The sequence below is a fragment of the Tarenaya hassleriana genome, unplaced genomic scaffold, assembly GCF_000463585.1.
Source record: "Tarenaya hassleriana unplaced genomic scaffold, ASM46358v1 Cleome6, whole genome shotgun sequence".
NCBI classification, from domain to species: Eukaryota; Viridiplantae; Streptophyta; class Magnoliopsida; order Brassicales; family Cleomaceae; genus Tarenaya; species Tarenaya hassleriana.
Window position 1 is genome coordinate 5,044,216 of NW_010968505.1, and position 21,817 is coordinate 5,066,032.

At 35.8% G+C, this 21,817-nt stretch overlaps 4 protein-coding genes across 5 annotated transcripts in view; 3 read left to right on the top strand and 1 right to left on the bottom strand.

The window, feature by feature from the left end:
- Positions 1 to 1,595: 1,595 nt before the first annotated feature.
- Positions 1,596 to 7,327, top strand: LOC104799636 (sucrose-phosphate synthase 1). Its single transcript, XM_010522265.1, has 13 exons — positions 1,596 to 2,002; positions 2,097 to 2,186; positions 2,871 to 3,133; positions 3,371 to 3,434; positions 3,550 to 4,248; positions 4,384 to 4,497; positions 4,630 to 4,761; positions 4,891 to 5,067; positions 5,244 to 5,297; positions 5,390 to 5,452; positions 5,542 to 6,480; positions 6,584 to 6,711; positions 6,789 to 7,327. The coding sequence occupies exons 1-13, from the start codon at positions 1,820 to 1,822 to the stop codon at positions 7,066 to 7,068; spliced, it is 3,186 nt and encodes a 1,061-aa protein (XP_010520567.1). The 5' UTR covers positions 1,596 to 1,819; the 3' UTR covers positions 7,069 to 7,327.
- Positions 7,328 to 11,713: 4,386 nt separating this feature from the next.
- LOC104799637 (probable glycosyltransferase At3g42180) lies at positions 11,714 to 15,253 on the top strand. Of its 2 annotated transcripts, none has more exons than XM_010522266.1 (4): positions 11,714 to 12,013; positions 12,630 to 12,796; positions 13,835 to 14,204; positions 14,466 to 15,253. In XM_010522266.1, the coding sequence occupies exons 1-4, from the start codon at positions 11,756 to 11,758 to the stop codon at positions 15,126 to 15,128; spliced, it is 1,458 nt and encodes a 485-aa protein (XP_010520568.1). In that variant the 5' UTR covers positions 11,714 to 11,755; the 3' UTR covers positions 15,129 to 15,253. The 2 variants fall into 2 exon arrangements, with proteins under 2 accessions (XP_010520568.1, XP_010520569.1); XM_010522267.1 differs by having other exon boundaries at positions 12,645 to 12,796.
- Positions 15,254 to 16,338: 1,085 nt separating this feature from the next.
- Positions 16,339 to 20,355, top strand: LOC104799638 (probable glycosyltransferase At5g20260). The gene is made up of 4 exons (XM_010522268.1): positions 16,339 to 16,635; positions 16,871 to 17,028; positions 18,774 to 19,128; positions 19,602 to 20,355. The coding sequence occupies exons 1-4, from the start codon at positions 16,384 to 16,386 to the stop codon at positions 20,262 to 20,264; spliced, it is 1,428 nt and encodes a 475-aa protein (XP_010520570.1). The 5' UTR covers positions 16,339 to 16,383; the 3' UTR covers positions 20,265 to 20,355.
- A 2-nt stretch (positions 20,356 to 20,357) lies between these two features.
- LOC104799639 (zinc finger BED domain-containing protein DAYSLEEPER-like) overlaps positions 20,358 to 21,817 on the bottom strand; it is a 3,316-nt gene continuing 1,856 nt past the window's right edge. The window contains exon 3 of the mRNA XM_010522270.1: positions 20,358 to 21,817. Coding sequence (XP_010520572.1) covers positions 20,441 to 21,817 — 1,377 coding nt within the window. The 3' untranslated portion in view covers positions 20,358 to 20,440.

Here is a 21,817-nt window from a genome sequence, read left to right on the forward strand (position 1 = left end):
GTTTCTTGATTATACCGAATATTCGCATATATATCAAGGAAAAAAAACAAAATGGAAATAGAGACATAAACAGTTATAATTTTGTATCTTTTAAACAAATCCAAATATACTTTTGTAGTTTGATTAGATATTTGCGGTACCTAACGTCACAAACGACACTTTAATTTGTCATTAAAATTAAATACGGTATAATTATACAAATAAAAGAGTGGAAATGGAAAAGAAGTAAATATTATATAATCGATCATTATTCTCTAACGACTGTTGTGACAAATTATATATGATCAAAATTATCCTATACAACTCGAAAAATCGGATATTTTAACTATAATATTCAATTCCGATAATATATAAATGATACCCACCAAACATGCCAATCAACCATTATTCAATTATTCACAACTTTTTTTCTCCCTTCAATTATTCATATGTAATATATATTAAAAACATGAAAATTCGAAAAATTTAGTGGGCATTATTAATGATTAGGTTTTAGTACCATTATTGAATGTTTCCAAACTATACTAATAAGAGCTTTTGTTTCTCTTTTCAGCCAACCTTTGTCTCTTGCTCTTCTTCCCTACTTTTGTTTGGTCTCTCTTCTCTTATTTTTTGTTTTTGAAAATATTAAAAATTTTATTTAAAAGCTGTCCACATGGATTTATTTAGAATATTCCATTTTATTCTTTTCTGATAAACTGTGTATATATATATATGTATATAGATATTATTCTATCTAAGAATAATTTATGATATTGATATCTAGAATTTCTCTGCCCAATATTTAAACATTTCAATTTTGTGAATATGTTATCAAATCAAACTTATAATAATGAGAAAATGTTTATAGACAGTAAAAGTAAAAATAAAATATGCTACATATATCTTTAAATAGTAGGATTACCATTATAAGTAAAATAAAGAGTTTCTACTATTTACAGTATTGTTGCAAATAATTAATTTAAGAAAAAATAATATAAATAAATGAGAATTTCTCCAAACGAAACGACGCACCACCACCACAATAGACATTTACCTTCATTGTTTTCTTTTTTAAATTCTTCTTTTTTGGGGATATGATAGGAAAAAAAAACAAAATAATTGCACAAAACTTTGTAAAATTATAAATAAATGAGGAAATGATCTCAAACGATTTATTCTCCTGCTAAATCCTTTCTTTTTTTTTTATCTTATTTCATCAAAGAAATAATTTACCTACAAAACAGAGTATAAAACATTAAAAAATCACAATAAACACAGACAAAAAAAGACAAAATTATCTGAAAATATCCAAACCCTTTATGACAAAAATTACAGATTGGATCAATAATTACAACAAAATCCTTATTGAATCAAACTATATATTTATTTTAATTTTAATAAAGACATTTTCAATCAATTTAAATGAAATAAAATTCAAATCCATTGGTTCAAAAAAAAAAAAATATGCCAGACTCGTGATTTGAGTCACAATTTCATTGCCCAAAAGCAGCATTAAAATTAAACTTAAAAATCACAAAAAAAAATATTAAAAAGGGAATGAAAAATAAAAAGAAATATTGTGCTTAAAATGCGATTTTTTTTCTTTCTAAACGCGCATGAGACGGATACGTGTCTCTCATCTTCTTCTCTCTCTCTCACTGAGACGCAACGCAGAGGCCGAGCCTGTCGTTATCCAAAAATCTTAGCAAAGCGAACAAATTTACCATAACCAAGGAGTAATCGAAGCTCTCAATCCGATTCCATTTTCAATCTCTTCCACTCATAAAGCTACCGGAAGACCACCGATCACCGTCGTCATACCTGGCGATCGTCGCTGATGGCAGGAAACGATTGGATCAACAGCTACTTGGAGGCGATTCTGGACGTGGGACCTGGTCTCGACGACGCTCGCTCCTCACTTCTTCTTCGGGAGAGAGGCCGATTCACTCCCAGTCGCTACTTCGTCGAGGAAGTCATCACTGGGTTCGACGAAACTGATCTTCACAGATCATGGGTCAAGGTATGTATGTACGTATGTATAGATGCGTGTATATGTATGTATGTATGTGTGTGTTTGACGTGCTAGTGATGTTGTGTTGTTCTGAGTTTCTCAGGCTGTCGCCACCAGAAGTCCTCAGGAGAGGAACACCAGATTGGAGAATATGTGTTGGAGGATCTGGAATCTCGCTCGTCAGAAAAAGCAGGTCTCCTTTTTTTTTTCTCGGAATTTCCTCTCTTCCCTTGTTGACCTTGCTTTGATGTTTGGATTCCTAGAAATTTTCGCTTGAGAATCCATTTGGGTTTCTATTTGTATAATGATATGCTCTTGCTTTCGATTTGCATTCTCGTGGTTGATTGGGGTTCTGAGAGCCGAAAACTGGTTTCGAGGGATAAGACTTTGAATCTCATAAAAATATTCCTGCGTCATCTCGATGGGGACTTGCCTTTAGTTTAAGGTTGACTGATTAGTCAAAAGCTTTTGATGGGTTCTTCTCCAATTTGGACCTTTAGAAAATGTGCTTTTAGAAGTCTCCTTTAAAAAAGAGAAAAAATAGATGAAGAAGGAAAACAAGGAATATGAAATCCGTTCTTGAGTTTGATCCATGTGAAAAATCGATCTTGATCGGATCTGGAATGGAATATCCAAGCTTATCAGAAATCTGGAACACCAGGAGGTAGTAGTAGTTGACGACGGTTGTAATGCGTGATTTGTAACCCGTGACTATCGGTTTCTGAGTTAGTATTGAAGAATGATGAAGGAGTTCATTCGTATGGAAACACGGTCCTAAGTACTTTTCTCTTATAATTCTTTTCGAGTCAATCAATCGATGAACTGAAAGCAGGATGATGGCTCAAGGTCCCGTCTGCTTGTTCTTTTGTCTGTGCAGCATGAGGAAAAGGAAGCACAGAGGCTGGCGAAACGCCGGCTTGAACGTGAAAAAGGTCGAAGGGAAGCAACTGCTGATATGTCTGAGGAGTTATCGGAAGGAGAGAAAGGAGATATGGTCAGTGATATATCGGCTACGGCTGGTGATGCATCAGCTCACGGTGAAAGCACCAAAAGTAGGTTACCGAGAATAAGTTCTGTTGAATCCATGGAGACTTGGGCAAACCAGCAGAAGGGAAAGAAGCTGTATCTTGTTCTGATAAGGTATGTCCTCCACTCTGGTCTTCTGTGGTCAAGAGTTCTCTGTTTCTTGTACATATTTTTGCATCTGTTAACATTTAATTTCATTTAGTCTCATGCCTGTACGCCAGATTTGGCATCCTGATTCCTGAGTAGAAATCTATTTATGGGTTCAGCAAATTGTGGATTTGCAAGGGAATTTATGAAATGCATGCACATTATCTATCCATGATCGTGTTTTAACTCTGAGTATCCATGCAGTCTTCATGGCCTCATTCGTGGTGAAAACATGGAACTGGGCCGAGACTCTGATACTGGTGGCCAGGTAATTTATACTTGATCAAAGGAGGTTTCTTGTACCTGATGTCAGGTACTTCCCCAAATTTGGGCGACTTTTTGTGATTCTGATGGCTAATCTCCACACTTCTTTTACTTTGCAGGTTAAGTATGTAGTGGAGCTTGCACGGGCTTTGGGGTCAATGCCGGGAGTTTATCGGGTTGATTTGCTCACGAGGCAGGTGTCTTCACCGGATGTTGACTGGAGTTACGGTGAACCCACCGAGATGTTGACACCTAGAAGTTCTGAAGATCTCTTTGATGAGATGGGGGAAAGCAGTGGTGCTTATATCGTGAGGATCCCGTTTGGTCCAAAGGATAAATATATCCCGAAAGAACTTCTATGGCCTCACATCCCCGAATTTGTTGATGGTGCTCTAAACCACATTATCCAGATGTCAAATGTTCTGGGCGAGCAAATTGATGGCGGAAAACCCGTCTGGCCGGCTGCAATCCACGGGCATTATGCTGATGCTGGTGATGCTACTGCTTTGTTGTCGGGTGCACTAAATGTGCCGATGCTTTTTACTGGCCACTCGCTTGGCCGAGACAAGTTGGAGCAGCTTTTGAAACAAGGCCGCCTTTCAAAAGATGAAATCAATTCGACGTACAAGATTATGCGTCGCATAGAGGGTGAGGAATTATCTCTCGATGCTTCTGAGATAGTAATAACTAGCACTCGGCAGGAGATAGATGAGCAATGGAGATTGTATGATGGCTTTGACCCGATATTGGAGCGTAAACTACGAGCAAGGATCAAACGGAATGTGAGCTGTTATGGTAGATTCATGCCTCGCATGGTTGTAAGTAACCTAAACACACATATCTTTCATGCCCGCCTCTTGTGCTCTACCCTTGATAAAAATGCTTATGGAATGTGCCTTACTCATCTGTTACTTATCATGTAATTGATTGTTAATTGGTTTCCTTTGTTTCAGATAATTCCACCCGGGATGGAATTCCATCATATTGTTCCACACGATGGCGATATGGAAGAAGCGGATGGTAACGATGAGCATCCAGCTTCTCCGGATCCTCCAATATGGGCCGAGGTTCTATTCCTTTCTCAAAAATAATTTCTTTTCTTATCTGCATCATCGTCATGCTTGGATATTCGTGGCACGGGTTATGAGCTGATATCTATAATATAATGCTTGGATATCCGAATTCTGTATGCAATGCAGATAATGCGTTTCTTTACCAATCCCCGAAAGCCTATGATACTTGCACTTGCCAGACCGGATCCAAAAAAGAATATTACCACATTGGTGAAGGCATTTGGAGAATGCCGTCCTCTGAGAGAGCTTGCTAACCTTGTAAGTATCGTTGTTTGAGAACAAGGAAATCGTTTGGTAATGAAATTGTTTTTCAACTTTCGGTTTTGGGTAGCGTTTCTTTCCCGTGACAATAGTTCCCCTTTGCCGTCCTTATTTCTCGGTTTGCAGACACTTATTATGGGTAACCGAGATGGGATTGACGAAATGTCAAGCACGAATTCTTCGGTTCTTCTCTCTGTACTGAAGCTAATTGACAAATATGATCTGTATGGGCAAGTTGCATATCCCAAACATCACAAACAGTCAGATGTTCCCGACATATATCGTCTAGCCGCGAAGACCAAGGTACTCTCATTTAAGATTATCTTCTGGAATTCAGAGAAAACCCGGCACTTTTAATTTTGATTATTTTCTTTTCTTTTATTCATTAAGTAGATTATAATTCCAAGTATTAGATTTCGAAGCCTTTTCAATCTTACACCCCTTTGGAATTTTCTCGTCGTGATTTGGATTCTCTGCAGGGTGTTTTTATCAATCCAGCTTTCATTGAACCTTTCGGGCTTACTCTGATAGAGGTACACGCTATGATAATTATGGAAAAATCTTGTGGCTCATTAGTGAAAGTAATGCGCCTTACATTTACAATCACATTTCTTTTGTTGAGTAGGCTGCAGCTCATGGTTTGCCTATCGTCGCTACCAAAAACGGTGGTCCGGTAGATATTCATCGGGTATGTCTTACGATTCCGGTTCAAAATTTATGAGACGATTATATTCCTCGTCTCGGGTCTCTGATACATTCTGGAAACTTTGCATTTAGGTACTAGACAATGGTCTTCTCGTGGATCCTCATGATCAGCAATCTATTGCCAATGCTCTTCTTAAACTCGTGGCGGATAAGCACCTCTGGGCGAGGTGTCGGCAGAACGGGTTGAAGAATATTCATCTGTTTTCATGGCTGGAGCATTGCCGGACTTATCTCTCTCGTATCGCCACTTTCAAACCGAGACATCCGCAGTGGCAAAGAAGCGACGATGGAGGCGATAATTCGGAACCCGAGTCACCTAATGATTCTTTGAGGGATATACAAGATATATCCTTGAACTTGAGGTTTTCACTTGATGGAGAGAAGGGCGGAACTGGTGGGAACGATAATTCCTTGGAATCGGATTGGAATTCCGTCGAAAGGAGGAGCAAAATCGAGAATTCCATCTTGAATTGGTCGAAAGGTATCTCGAAAGATAACAGAAAAATTGGATCGGTAGAGAAAGCAGAGCAGAACTCCGGAAAGTTCCCTGCACTGAGGAGAAGGAAATTCATCGTCGTTATCGCTGTGGATTTTGACGATCGGAAAGATATGCTCGAACCCACGAGAAAGATCCTCGAGTCGATGGAGAAAGAGAGGGCCGAAGGATCGGTTGGTTTCATATTGTCGACATCACTGACGATTTCCGAGATCCATTCTTTCTTGGCCTCAGGAAGCTTCAACCCTAATGATTTCGACGCTTTCATTTGCAACAGCGGGAGCGATCTCTACTATCCATCCCTAAATCCCGAAGACGGCCCTTTCGTCGTCGACTTCTACTACCACTCGCATATAGAATACCGTTGGGGCGGAGAGGGATTGAGGAAGACTCTTATCCGTTGGGCAGGTTCCGTTACCGATAAAAAGTCAGAAAGCAACGAGCAGATAGTCACTCCGGCCGAACAGCTCTCAACCGACTACTGCTACACGTTTTCCGTCAAGAAACCTGCAGTGGTAAAATCTCGTTTCTCTACACCCGAGTCAAACCCCTGTCACACTCGCCTTCTCTACCCCCATCTTCTCGTTTCTGAGAACGTTTACCCGATTCTCTCCTCAGGTACCTCCGGTGAGGGAGCTTCGGAAGGTACTGAGGATCCAGGCGTTGCGTTGCCACGTCGTTTATTGCCAAAACGGGACCCGAATGAACGTTATTCCGGTGCTCGCCTCTCGCTCTCAAGCCCTAAGGTAATGTACACTTTCCCGAAAGTCCAAGATGTAGAATCGTAACAACTAGATAAACATCTCTGTGCGGCGATGATCAGGTATCTATACGTGAGGTGGGGCATCGACTTGGCGAATATGGTCGTATTCGTGGGCGAGTCGGGGGACACGGACTATGAAGGATTACTCGGAGGGCTGCACAAAAGCGTCGTGCTGAACGGTGTTTCTTGCGGAGCAAGCAACGCCTTGCACGGTAACCGGAGTTACCCTCTCTCCGACGTAATCTCCTTCGACAGCAGCAACGTCGTTCACGCGCCTAAGGATTATGCAGAATCCGATGTTCGTGAAGCTCTGATGAAATTAGGGCTTCTCAGAGAATGAAGAAGATGAAATTTGGGCCCCAGGGTCGGAACTCTCTTGATGTGGTTTACTATAATGTTCTGTCTACTTTTACTGCATGGTTAATGTTATCCGGATGGAAGATGCGCAGGGATTGTTATAGTAATAAATGACGGTAAAATAAAGTATTTGTTACAGGGGATTCGTGGTAATTTCACTCCCTATTTCGATACAAATTGAGACCCAACATTGTAAATATGGTGGTCATTTTTTAATCAGAAATCATCCAATTTTATTTTTCCTTTTCTTCTCAATGTAAAATTTCGATTTTATATATCTGAATTTCGTAAATAAAATATTTATTTGGAACATTTTAATATTTGAGATCAATTAGATTAAATTAAAAGCTTAAAATTTATTTATTTGACACATTTAAAAAATTTTATATAAAATTTTCCAAAAAAAAAATATTAGACGTCTTGATATGATCATTGTATTTCTACGGATTTCAAAACACATTCATAAATTTATTTCTTTTATTTTTTATTAATTTTATCTAACATATTCATTATTTCCCTAAACCAGTTTGAAACCATTATGTATATCTCGGATTTATAAATCATAGGGTTAATTTGATTTAATGGTTTATTTGAAGGACGGTTCGCACTGTATATACTAATACTATGAATACTAAGATTAGTTCTACCATTAATCCTCGAATTTATAAATCATAGATTTGAAAATCTCAAATTAGATATATATATACCATATGATAGGAAACAAAAATCATGAACGATTTATAACCTTAAACCTGCTTAAGCCACATCTCTCAATTATTTATCCATTAGATTTTCTTAAAACCGCCCTATAAATATTCTCTTAGGCCATACAAACATAATTTAGGTAAGAGTTTTTTCATGAGAAAAATATTAGTATTTTTTAAATCAAAATTAAATTAAAAAAGTGGGGGTATGTTTTTTTGTTTTTTATAAGCAGGATAGTTCCTCGGGCCGAAGGCCCGATTACATCCACCCTAGGTCCGGAACCAACCTTTATATATGGACTATTTTTGTCTAAAAATTACATCCATCTTTATCTATAAAATCGAACTCAGGATCTTGAAGATGACTAATGGATCATGTTAGAGCGTCGGTTGCAAGGAATTCAACAAAATTTAGGCGAAGCCTAAGCAGATGTGTTAGCTTGAATTTGACGAAATACTTTTTATTCACACAATTTTCAAAGGAAAAAAAAAATTGTATGAAAACAATGTGCGGCTGTTTCTCGACGCCAAAGTTTGCTTTGCTCGAAAATATCGGACCCTTTGGGATCAGAGTCTGTGCAATATATATATATATGTATGTATATGTATCCATATGTATGTATGTATGTATGTATATGTATCCATATGTATGTGTATGTATATGTATATATATGTAGGTATATATATTGAGAAAATATTACGCAACCACGTGAGAGTTCACCAAAAAATGAGGGGATGAAACGTGGGCATTCATTATGGCATTAATACATTTTATTCCAATTTCATATTTATTTAATTTTTTCAGCATATTGTTGTAGAAAATTACATCTTTAGTATAAAAGTGATTGATACTAGACCCTAGGAGTCGGCGTTTCGGGAAACGATTCGGGTTCGGGACAGAATAGATCGGTTCGGTTCTTTCGGTTTTACAAAAATAGGTACCAATCGGGTTTTTTATTGTATTCCGTTCGGTTCGGTTTCGGTATCGGTTCGGTTCGGTTCCGGGTTTTATTAAAAAAAATGTTAGATTTCCTTTAAAAATATTCGGTTTTTCGGGATTTTTAAAGTTCGGTTCGGTTCGGTTCGGTTCCGGGAAAATTCGGTTCTCTAAAAATGGTACCGTTCGGGAAATAACAACGGTTTCGGGTCGAAAAAAATACCGTTTTAACGGTTCGGTTCGGTCCGGTTCCGAAGAACCGAACCGAAACGCCCAGCCCTACTAGACCCCAATAAACAAATAAAAAAAGCATGTGGTAAATTTCCTGTACTAAATTTCATATTATTAATTATGATTAGACTGATTTTTCTCGTTATCTGTAAATAACCAACTTATATTTCAGACAAGTTGAGGAAAAAAAACAAAAAAGCAATGATAATTTATTTTCAAATGCGTTGAATTTTTTAATTAAACGGTATACATCTTAATGCACTCAAAGTCTAGATAAATTAGAGATTGAATATTAATAACCAATAGTATTTTGCCATTTTGATCCAATAATCAATTTTTAATCCATACAAAATAAAAATCAGAATTCGAATATTTGACATACCATAAAAATTATCATACATTAGAAAATAAATATCTACCATTGCTGAAAAATGATCATTACAGTACCCAAACATTAGGAGGTGGGTTCAATTAGAGGTATACAATAAAAATAAATGCAAATGTACGGAAAGTGTTGTTTTCTATTATTATTTTCCAAAGTGTGGCATCATACCACTAAGGAAATTTGGCGATGATTTATTGTTCTAAAACCATCTTCGAGACAATAGTTTGACCCGTAACTATATATATATATATATATATATATACCGTCACTCTTGACAAAATATTTCGTTTTTGCCCGTTATTTATTTTTCATCTCGCTATCATAATGAATTTGATGAAAATAAAATAACAAATTGTGTTATTAGATTAGTTGTGTTAAGAATAATTGTTCAAAAAATTCCTAGTTCGTTTTTTAGTATGATGCTTGAATATTTACGTATAGTATTCAGTATTCAGAAGTGGCAAAACTTAGAAGAAAAAAAATATTCTTTCACAAAAAAAAAAAGATGCTCATGAGTTACCAAGTGGAACGTGTAAATAAGTTGACCACAAACCCAAGAACCCAAGTCCAATGTAAAGTCAACGTACTTAAAGAGTCTTGTCTTATTACAGTTTTGACCATCATCTTGATTCATTACAGAATCTGACTCTCTGTCTCTCTGTTTTTGACAGTGCAATAAGCTTTATTGTAACAAAAAAGATTACCATAAATCTTGTAAGTGACAATTTGGTCACTAAAAAAAACTGAACCAAGTAATTAATTTTGATTTTGAAACTAGTGGGTATTAATTTTTATAAAATTTAATTAACTAGATTCAACTCGAATATAAGATAATGGAAAAATCTAATGAGTAGAAACTTTTAACAAAATACATGTATTTTTATAAAATTTGAATATAAGTAAAAAGCGTAACAAAGATTGAATGTGTATAATTTTTAAAGAGTGAGATAACCAGACATATATACCAAAATTCAAATCATTGTATTTACCACAAAAAAAAATTCAAATCATTGTCTTTTTTATTTTACCGAAAATAGATAGGTTGCTTTTTCCTGTTTTTTTTTCATCAAGGGCCTCAGCTCAATGTTTTAGATTCTTAATTTTATTATTGTTATTATTATTATTAAAATTATTATTATTATTATTATTATTATTATTATTATTATTATTATTATTATTATTATTTAAATTCGTTCTGAATCCGTTGGGCAAAGAGAAAGAAGACCTAAAAACATTGGCAATTTGGACTTATGTCATGCAAGATAATACATATCAAATACATTCAAATTCTTTGTGCTAAATAAAGTATATATAATTCTGTATTTTCCTCATTAGAATCAGCCATACGTACTCGTATTTATAAAGCTTGAAAAGTAAGATTTAATATTATTTTCTTTTTTAAAAAAATTCATTATAAAAACATTCTATTATAAAAGACTGTAAAAACAAACTCACAATTTAATCATATTATATTAGTTAGATAATTTGAGTTCTTTATTTAAGTTCGATTATATAATATTAAATCAAATCGTACAAAAATATTAAAATGATAATATCATTCGAATCAAATCAAATCTGAAATCAATTAGAAATTAGACAAAAAAAAATTTATGTCAAATTAATTAAATGATAATATAATATAAAAAAAATTGAAAAATAGAGCGAAATATAAGATACTTTAAATCACGATATTTTAATAAAACCGAAGATAAATAAAATTAAAAGAGAAATAAAATCGATACAAAAACTGAATATATTTTTTCAAACCTAAGAAATCTAAAAATAACTCGATCAAAATCCAAAATGTATATCAATAATAGAATTACATATGGTTAGTGAAATCGGTTAATGGTATATCATAAAAAACTTAACCATTTAATTTTGAAACAATTAACTAATCTCTCGATTATTCGTACAATCTTTCAGTTTTTTTAATCATTCAAATTAAAGCACTTGTGTAACCCAAGTTTAGATAGTTTCATGGTAATAGAATATTCAAAACATAATTTTATCTCGGATTTAAATCTAAGTGTGAGGAGTGATATTCACTCGGATTTTACCAATCCTCTAAAGATTTAGTTGGACCAAAAGAATTAAATTATGTGTGGGAAAAAATCTTTATTTATATCAAAGAGATACTTCGTCTAGAAAACAAGAATAGAATCCAAACCCCCACTTTAGCATATTTTAATTGGCAAAGAAAAAACTATTACTATTCTCTTAAAATTTAACATTTTTTCCACTTCAGACCTCTTGGTAAACCATGAAATTAAATTGGACCCACAAATTTTTTTTAAAAATGGCCATATATGTATATATATATAAAGGCACACCAAAGGCCATAGAAAGAAATCTTGAGTACAAGGAATTACAAAGAATCAAGGGAGAAAGCACAAAGAAAGAAAGAGAAGCCATGCCTTCTTCTTCCTCCTCAAAGAGCTCGTCTTCTTGGTTATTAGGGTTTCCATTAGTTCTTCTTCTAACAGTTCTCCTCTTTCTTTCTTTCTCCTCTTTCCCCGACGAGTCCTACTATCGACAGTTTTTCTCCTCTATCTCTTTGTCATCTCTTCTTGATGACCGCCATCATCCATCATCATCATCATCATCATCATCCTTCTTACACCAAGATCCAATGTTCAACAACAACCTCGTCAAAGACACAGAAGAAAACGTGAGTATTATGTTAATTATATCCATTTCTGGTATAAACTTATATATATTCACATAAAGTTTGCTTACAATTAAGTAGAATATTAAAAATCAGATCAAACAAAGTGATTATTAAATCTATCAACTTGTTCCCTAGACCATAAACTCAAACACCACATTCGAGATGATGAACAATTCCTTTTGTATTGCAAGAACTTTTGTTTGTTTTGTATTTCGTTTGTATCTGCGCAAATAACGTTACAAGAATTTGTGTTTCGAAGCATGCAATTGCAATATCTTGTCAAATATATAGTTTTTATTTAATCTTATAGGGTTATGGAAACTCCGTAATTTACTTATTAATACATAAATAAAAATCGTCGTTAATTTACTACGTGTATCATCATAGACAAATATAAAACTATTATTATTTAAACTAATGCATATGAAATTAAGGAAATTCAGCATTGATTTTACGGGTCCCAAACCAATTTTGAAAATCCATCCCCATGTAACATGTATATCATGTAGCAATATAGGATCAACTAATTCACAATATATATTGCAATAATAATAATAAATGGTAATAAAGGCAAGTTAATCAAGGTTATTAATGATTAATTAATTGATAAATTAAGATTAATGTCGGGCAGAGAAGGAGCAATCTCGAGAGAATAGAAGGAGAGTTGGCAAATGCAAGAAGGGCCATTAGAAGAGCCGTGAAGTTGAAGAATTACACGTCGGACCACGAGGAGCCCTACGCTCCAACCGGCTCCGTTTACAGAAACCCATTTGCTTTCCATCAGTAAGTTTCTCTCTTTCATTTTAATTATTTCGTTTAAAATTTATTTTATTTTGAAACAAAAACAAATGGAAAATAAATAAATAATTCCAAACAATGTGTGGTTTGACCATATAATTAAATAAACAGATACAAAATAAATGTGTATATGTGTGTGTGTGTATATATTCTGAATTTTCAAAATCTTGGTGCACGTCATTTTCACACGGCATTATGAAATTTCCGTGGATGTGCTCAGTGGCAATATGCCGGATCAACTTAAATTAATGCTCGTTTAATTATATATACTGTTTTTTTGTGGGCCAAAAAAAAAATAGTTCAATAGTCTTAAATCTATTAATAAAAGACTTTTAAACATAATAATCGAATAAAATTTGGTACATTTTTTTTTGTAAAATTACCAAAAATCATATATTGGATTAAAAAATAAAAGGCATTTAACTGTCTGGCAGAGAAGAAGCAATCTCGAGAGACATTAATCTGCCATACATCAATCCTATTTTATATTATTGATTAAAAAAATAATTGCCTAAAATTTTGAGGAGATTATGTAATGCCACTAGTTGCTTAAATTACCCAAATATATATAGCACTTGACAGTATTTCTATTGTATTGGCATTTGAATACCAATTTTATATATTAAAGTGGGAAATATCACAAACTTTCATAACCGTATTATTTTTGTTCTGAAATTTTCAATTTAAAATTCATTTAATTTTCATATTAGATTAGATTAGGTTCAGTTTTAAGTCGTATTCAGTTTTTTATTAATAAAAATACTCATTTTATAATGATATTTTATATTTTATTCGCTGTTTGGTTATTTTTCGATTTTACAATATTTATACCGATTTAGTTTTTATATTATATTTGGTTCTTATACATTATTCGGTTTGAAATGTTCGGTTTTTTCCTAACCGAACCGAAATGACCAAACCTGGTTTTTGGTTATCATTATATAACGGACTAGAACATTTCCCTATTATTCTTTTACGGTTTAACTAACATTTTAGACACATGATATTGAAATATACCGACAGGAGTCACATCGAAATGGTGAAGAGATTCAAAGTTTGGACATACAGAGAAGGGGAGCAACCGATCGTTCACGACGGTCCGGTGAATGACATATACGGCATCGAGGGCCAGTTCGTCGACGAGCTCGGAAACGACGTCCGAAACAGCCGTTTCGTGGCTCCGCGGCCGGAAGAAGCCCACGCCTTCTTCTTGCCCTTTAGCGTAGCCAACATCGTTCACTACGTCTACAAACCTATTGCCTCCCCGGCCGACTTCAACCGGGACCGCCTCCACCGCGTTTTCAACGACTACGTCGACGTCGTTTCCCGCAAACACGGGTTTTGGAATCGGAGCAACGGCGCCGATCATTTCATGGTCTCGTGCCACGACTGGGTAAGACTCGTAAAAACTTTCTGTGGTATCGGACATTAACAACTAGATATTCATAATGTATATCTTAATATTCTCTCGCGAGATGGAAGTGATGAACTTTCGTTTTGCAGAACCCATATGACGAACATATATATATGATCGAAATCCAATAATCGTAACGAATAGATATCGATAATATCTCGTAAAAACGATATAGTACATGAATACTGTAAATAAAGTTGCAAACTTTGTGATTCTGATGAGTTTGTTACGCGGTTTTAGGCCCCCGATGTACCGGATAGCAAACCCGAGTTCTACAAAGACTTCGTCCGAGGATTATGCAATGCTAATACATCCGAAGGGTTTAGACCGAGTATCGATTTCTCGGTACCCGAGATTAACATTCCAAAGGGAAAACTCGGGCCGCCGTTCTTAGGCCAAGCACCCGAAAACAGGACGATCTTGGCATTCTTTGCCGGGAAAGCTCATGGCTACATTAGAGAAGTGTTGTTCGCTCATTGGAAGAACAAAGACAAAGATGTCCAAGTGTACGATGGTCTCGGGAAAGGCCAAAACTACCATGAGCTGATCGGTCGGAGCAAGTTTTGTCTTTGCCCTAGCGGCTACGAAGTCGCAAGCCCTCGAGAGGTCGAAGCGATCTACTCGGGATGCGTTCCAGTCGTTATTTCCGATAATTACTCGTTGCCCTTCAACGATGTGCTCGACTGGAGCAAGTTTTCCGTCGAGATTCCGGTGGGAAAGATACCTGAGATCAAGAACATTCTGAAGAACATTTCACAAGAGAAGTACTTGAGAATGCAAAGGAACGTGATGAGGGTGAGAAGGCACTTCGTGGTAAACCGGCCGGCTCGACCGTTTGATGTGATCCATATGATACTTCACTCGGTTTGGTTAAGGAGGTTAAACATTAGGTTGACTCCTTGATTCACATGCCATTTTTGTCTAATTTTTATTTTTATAATGTCTTTTTTTTTTTAATTTTATTTGGTGGATACCAATTTCTTGTATATTTTTTTTTCTTTCTCCAAGTTCTTTCAAGTGCTTAAAATAATGCCTCCGTCATATACTAAATTACTTGTCTACACTAAAATTAAATTCAATAAATCAAAGTTATAATTTCTTATTTAATAGTGTATCGGCGGGGTGTTTGTTTACATATCCTTTAATTAACCAAGCATGATCATCATCTAATTATCGATATAATAGGTGGATATTTCGATTGGGAAACGAAAAATAGTGTGGAATCGAATAATATTTAGTCGCAAACTTGACACGAATATTTATTTAATTTGATTTTCTTAAATTAAATTTAGTACTGGATTTAAACCAAATAAGAAAAATAATAGAAAATTGAATTTAAAATAATTTTTTTAGTGAAAACTAATAAAACTGAAACTCGATGTCCGTTGTAGCTAAAATGCCATTATAATCCCTTAAATATCATATTATCCACATTTATATTTACGACACCAATGTGAATTTTAGTGTTAACTCTCGTACAGGACGTCAATAAATGGTCAATGCTTAACCAACACTAAGTAAGAACGGTTACCAATTTATCCAAACCGGGAGAGTTCTGTCTAACCGACCCCGAACAAAACCTAAACCGGTTCCATAACCAAACCAAATTAAACAATGCATGAAGAAAAAAAAAACACAAAATAAAAAGGTCATGGTCATTAAATACTATTACGCATAGATGATAGAATAGACCATGCCATACCGATAGGCAAAAGACTTTTAATATTGGTAATTAAGAAGCAGTAAATACAAATTAATTCCTTAACCTCTCTTTCGATTTAGTCTATATAGCAACATTGCATACATATATATATATATATAATATCATGTTTTCCTTAAATGGGTGTGCGTATATATATAATCACACCACTAAGTGGAAGATTTTCGCTTGTCTTTGTTGGGTTCTTCGTTTTATAATTTTTATGTTAAGATTGATATCACCTACGGTTCTATATCTTGAGGGGCGTATTAGTATATTGACATATTTATAAGTTTAGAAATATTTGACATATTAACATATTTGTATCATTTCTCATTCTATATATATGCATTCCTTTGTAACACAAATCATATTAATAAAAAGCAATATTTATTCTCTTATATATTCATCGTCTTCCCTAATACCTCATTCCCTTCTACCAAGAAGCGAGTGATCACAATGACAAAATCTCACTTTGTTTGCATCAAACTCTCTCTTGGACCTCTTCTTCTTGTTGCTCTTGTAGTTCTTTATTGTGCATATGGAAATCAAAACTTGATCCTTTTCTCTTCTTTCATCCCGATTTCTTACCCATCTCCTTCTCCTTCTCTTTCTCCTCTCGCATCTTTGATCCCGACCCCGACCCCGATCCCGACCCTAGAGACGAGATTCGGATTGATAAACATCACAACAGTGTCTAATCACCAAAAGGTATGATCATTTTTTTAATTCATTATTAATCTTTTTTATAACGAATATAAAAGGGTAGTTGACACCCGTAATTAACGAAAATTTTAATTTGTCATTTTTTTGTAGAATGTACGGTTTAGAAAAGATCGAACGAATCAATAATTTCCAAGGGATTAAATGCATCGTTATCGTGTAATTGTTCTAAATGATTTTAGTAATTTTATAAGTTTTTTTATTTATTTATGGGTTTTAAAAGGGAGAAAATGGGAAGAAAATAGGGAGAATAGAAGAGGAATTGGGGGAAGCAAGAGCGATGATACGCGAAGCCGTAGAGACAAAGAAGTACGCATCGGACAAAGGCGGAAGCCTTGTTCCTCGAGGAGCTGTCTACAGAAACCCTTTCGCATTTCATCGGTGAGTCCTCTCTCTCTCTTTTTTTTCCCATTATTTTTGTTTTTTTTTTCGCTAAACCGATTTATTTCTGTCTTAGGAAAGTCATTATGAGTTTAATTAAGTTTTGGGATGAGTACGAAAAAAAATTGACCAAAACTTCTTCGTTTGATTTTATAACATTGTCAAAATTAAAATTGCTACCCATATCGATTCGAAACATGTTTTTTTTTGGCTAAATCCATTCTTTTCGTTGGAATTTTATAAATATATTAAACAATTTTTTAAATAAACTAGGAAGAAAAAAACTTATGACAAAAACGGTGAAAATTAGGGGGAAAAAACTTGAGATTTAATTTTGTAAACCTTTTTCTTTGGAATATTTGGTCGGGGTGAATATTTCGTTTCTAAAATATAAAACCCGAATCGAAACAAATTGAATAATACTATTTGATACTAATTATATATATAATAAAAAAGGTACAGACGTTTCCCCTATTTTTAATCGTTTCTTTTTTGTAACTTTCAAAACTGTACATGTAGATTTTTTCCGCTTATTCAAAAGCGAAAAAAACCAAAATAACCAAAAAAGGCTTTGCGCCAAAATTAGTAGAGATGTCAAGAATCAAAATCCAAACCAACTTCATAGTTACCCAAACCATCGTTGTAGTAGTTCCGACGCAAGATCCGGCTTGGTATCCCGATCTATTATTTTGGTTTATTTATTTATAATATAAAAAAAGAAAATAGTATTTTTCTCTGGGGTTAACTAGTGTTACATATTTGACCAACCATGAAGCCTTCCTTGCAAATGAACTATGTGACAAATAAATACTGTATAGAATTTTCTTATATTTCATTAGGCTATGTGACATATATATATATAGCACCAATTTCATGTTTTTTATGCCCTTTTACAACGCCTAATAGATATAATTTTGTTTTATTTAATTAAATAGTATCGTAATTAACGCATTTATGTCGTCGTAAATAAGGTCAATCTACGGTCCACTTAATTCCGATTGGAAAATTAAATTGGAAATTAGGATTCTGGTATTTTTTTCCACACGGAGAGTAATATATGGGATTCTGCCATTTTCCACACCAAGAGTAATATATGGGATGTGGCTCAAACCAATTATTAAACAATATAAAAAACATAAAAAAAATAATGGTAAAAGAAAATTTGTACCAAATTAAATTCGTCAAAATTGGTATTGCATTTTTTTACTTGCAAAATGATTTTTTACTTGTAAAATGGTTAGGGACAGTAGATTATATAATTGGATTTTGCCACTTCAAAATGTCGTTAATAGGAGATTGGTAGCGAAGAAAAACTTTTTAAAAAAAATTATTCATTTATTTTATTTTGTTCAATTTAAATATTATATGATCATACATGTACACAAATATTCATATACCGACATATATCTGCATCTTGTGTTAAAAAAATATGGCAAATGATTACAGTTGATAAAAAAAACTACAAAACATCAAATCCATTAACTTTTTTTTTTCGGTAACAGAATATTTTGGATCAATATCCAAACTAATTTTAGAATCGAAAGTCAAACATGTGATTTGAAATATATGTCTCTTTCTCATATTTTATGTTCGAATTCGAGATAAGACAAACGTTTTGTATTCCTTTTTATCCGGTTGAATTATCCAAATTTGGATAACCTTTTGTTATACTAACACTACTAATAACACTACTAAAATGATGGATAAAAGTAATATTTTATTTTATTTATTGAAAAAAAAAGCAGAAGTCAGAAAGAGATGGAGAAGAGATTCAAGGTATGGGTGTACAAAGAAGGGGAGCCTCCCTTGGTGCACTTGGGGCCACTGAACAACATTTACGGCATCGAGGGCCAATTCATGGACGAGCTCCACAGTCATATGAGCCGATACCTTGCGGCCCGACCCGAGGAGGCTCACGCCTTCTTCATTCCCGTCAGCGTAGCCAATATCGTTCACTACCTTTACCGACCTCTCGTCACCTACTCGAGAGAGCAGCTTCAACATGTCATTCTCGATTATATCGATACCGTTTCCACCAAGTATCCTTTCTGGAACCGAACCGACGGCGCCGACCATTTCTTGGTTTCTTGCCATGATTGGGTGAGTTTCTCCGACCGTTTCCCGTATCTTCATTTACATGATTCGGTGGTATATATAGAGTGACAAGCGGACCGATCCGACCGTTAGATTAGGGTTTTTTCATTTGAATTATTTTTTCGTATTTTTTTAAAAATCGGGTTTTCGAATCAATCCGAAACTCATCGGACTTAACCCGACCAAATCCAAAACTCAATTTGAACCTGATACAAAAACTTGATTTTTTTTCGGACCTACAAATTCAAACCCAAAACTAATCATTTTTCGGGCGGGTTTTAGGTCTCGGACCAAAATTCACACACATATATATATACACTGAAATTCGAGTTAGATCACTCGAAATATAAAAGCTTCGAGGAGGACCGACGATGTCTTCGTGTTAAATTAATACCGATTCATTTGCTTGTGGATCGATACACTATATTCGATGGATTCTAACAACACTAAAAACATCCTATTTTGAAAATATTGTACAGGCACCAGACGTCTCTGTAGCGGATCCAGAACGCACGAAGAACTTGATACGAGTACTATGCAACGCTAACACGTCCGAAGGCTTCGAACCTCGACGAGATGTACCGATCCCCGAGATCAACATTCCACCGGGCCAACTCGGCCCTCCTCGGCTATCCCTCCCGGTCCGAGACCGCAACATCTTCGCCTTCTTCGCAGGAGGCTCTCACGGGCAAATCCGCAAAACCCTCCTCCAACATTGGAAAGACAAAGACGATGAGATCCAAGTCCACGAGTACCTCCCGAAAGGATTGGATTACTACAACCTCATGTCAAGAACAATGTTCTGTCTCTGTCCCAGCGGCTACGAAGTCGCAAGCCCTCGAGTCGTGGCCGCGATAAACTTAGGCTGCGTTCCGGTGATCATATCGGATCATTACGCGTTACCCTTCAGCGACGTGTTGGATTGGAGCAAATTTACGATTCAGATTCCGTCGGAGAAGATTCCGGAGATGAAGAGGATACTGAAGAGGGTGTCGAGGAAACGGTACATGGTGTTGCAGAAGAGGGTTTTGCAAGTTCAGAGGCATTTCGCGTTGAACAGACCGTCCAAGCCTTACGATATGCTTCATATGTTGCTTCACTCTGTCTGGTTGAGGAGGTTAAACTTGAGGTTTTCTTCATGATTTCTGTGTATAGGTTTATCACTTTATATATATATATATATATAAATTACAGAGTACAGGGTAAAAGTTTCGCTCAGTAAAACTCTAAAAAGAATGAAAAATTCAAAGAATCCTAATACGAATCACAATAAGTTTTCAGTTTTGTTGTTGTTGTTATTTTTACTAAAACCACAAACTTAATAGTCCCTTATTGTCCGGTTTTGACATTGGAGTTTTGGGGGTTGAGATTGAGATTGAAACCAATCCTTTGCACATATCAGAGCTTCCACCGTCTCAGGCCTAAGCAATGTCTTGTAAGCATCCATCTCCCTCGACTCTATGTCGAAAACATTACCGAAATCCGCAGCAGCCGACATCGGGATCGATAGAATATCCCGAGCCATCCCCGATAACGTCGGGTATCTCAGCTTGTTATGCTTCCACCATTCCAACACATTGAACTCCTTAACATGGCGAGGCAACAATGTCTCGTCCAGGTACCGATCCAACTCGGATTTCAGATTCCGTCCCATCGTCTCCATTATATACACGTCGAAATCTGCTAATCCATCGGGATTCAGGCTGCTCTCTCCTTCAGCGTAGGCCAGAGTGAGCGGCTGAGGAAGCGCTAAATACCCGTTGAAGAGCTCGTGAAGCCTGTCATCCACAGCTTTGATGTTCTTACGGGCGTCTTCTCGGAATAGTTTTGAGAAACTGAACTCCACAAGCTTCATTTTGTACCGAGGATCCATTACCACAGCCATGGCCAAAACCAAGCTAGAATCTTTCAAGTACTTTTCGATCTTCACTATCATGGTTTTGACGAGGTCGCCGATGCAAGGATCCTCTTCACGAGCGATGGCACGAGAGAGATCTGAATGCGTCTTCCTGATTTCGTGGAAACAGTTAACCGCATGTGGGTTTACATTAGATTCAAGAGTGGATACTGCATCATAAAGGGGCTTCAAGAACGTGCAAAGGGTCTCGGCCCGTTTCCAGTCCTCGGCTGATGGAGCGGTCCCTAAACATGAGAACACTTCCTTTGATTCCGAAGCAGCCACGAGCATCAGATACGTCGTGTTCCATTGAGTTTGATCGTCGAGGGAAAGTGGTGTCCTCTCTGTATGAACTTGAAACGTTTCCTCGGGCGATTCAGAGGTTTTCACATGCTTCACGCTATCACGGATCTTCTCGATCACATCTGCTCCTTTAAGAAACACGTCTTTCGCAAGGTTGCTGAAGAGGCGGGCAATACAATTCCCGATCAACAACTGACCATTGAAGATATTCGGGTTCTTGGCGGAGAGTAGAATTCTTAGATTTTCGATGGCTTCTTTACTAGCCGGATGGTTGGATGTAACAGAGAACATCTTTCCATCAAGATTCCAGTTAGCAATGCAGGAAGCAACAGCACGGCTCAGAGCTGCGTCAGATTCCGGAAATGGTTCCACCACGACATTAAGAAGCTTTTTCTGCAGCTTCCAATCGCCATCAATGAAGTGACCGGTTACAAACACGTAGGCTAGAGTTTGCTTCGAAGTCCAAATGTCAAGAGTAAGGCCAAACCGGCCAGG

Coding starts and splice junctions, on each gene's coding strand:
- LOC104799638 (XM_010522268.1), top strand. CDS start 16,384: ATGACAAAATCTCACTTTGTTTGCATCAAACTCTCTCTTGGACCTCTT. Junction 16,636..16,870: donor CAGTGTCTAATCACCAAAAG/GTATGATCATTT, acceptor GGGTTTTAAAAG/GGAGAAAATGGGAAGAAAAT. Junction 19,129..19,601: donor TGGTTTCTTGCCATGATTGG/GTGAGTTTCTCC, acceptor AATATTGTACAG/GCACCAGACGTCTCTGTAGC.
- LOC104799636 (XM_010522265.1), top strand. CDS start 1,820: ATGGCAGGAAACGATTGGATCAACAGCTACTTGGAGGCGATTCTGGAC. Junction 5,453..5,541: donor GTCCGGTAGATATTCATCGG/GTATGTCTTACG, acceptor CTTTGCATTTAG/GTACTAGACAATGGTCTTCT. Junction 6,712..6,788: donor TCTCGCTCTCAAGCCCTAAG/GTAATGTACACT, acceptor GGCGATGATCAG/GTATCTATACGTGAGGTGGG.
- LOC104799637 (XM_010522266.1), top strand. CDS start 11,756: ATGCCTTCTTCTTCCTCCTCAAAGAGCTCGTCTTCTTGGTTATTAGGG. Junction 12,797..13,834: donor AACCCATTTGCTTTCCATCA/GTAAGTTTCTCT, acceptor ATATACCGACAG/GAGTCACATCGAAATGGTGA. Junction 14,205..14,465: donor TGGTCTCGTGCCACGACTGG/GTAAGACTCGTA, acceptor ACGCGGTTTTAG/GCCCCCGATGTACCGGATAG.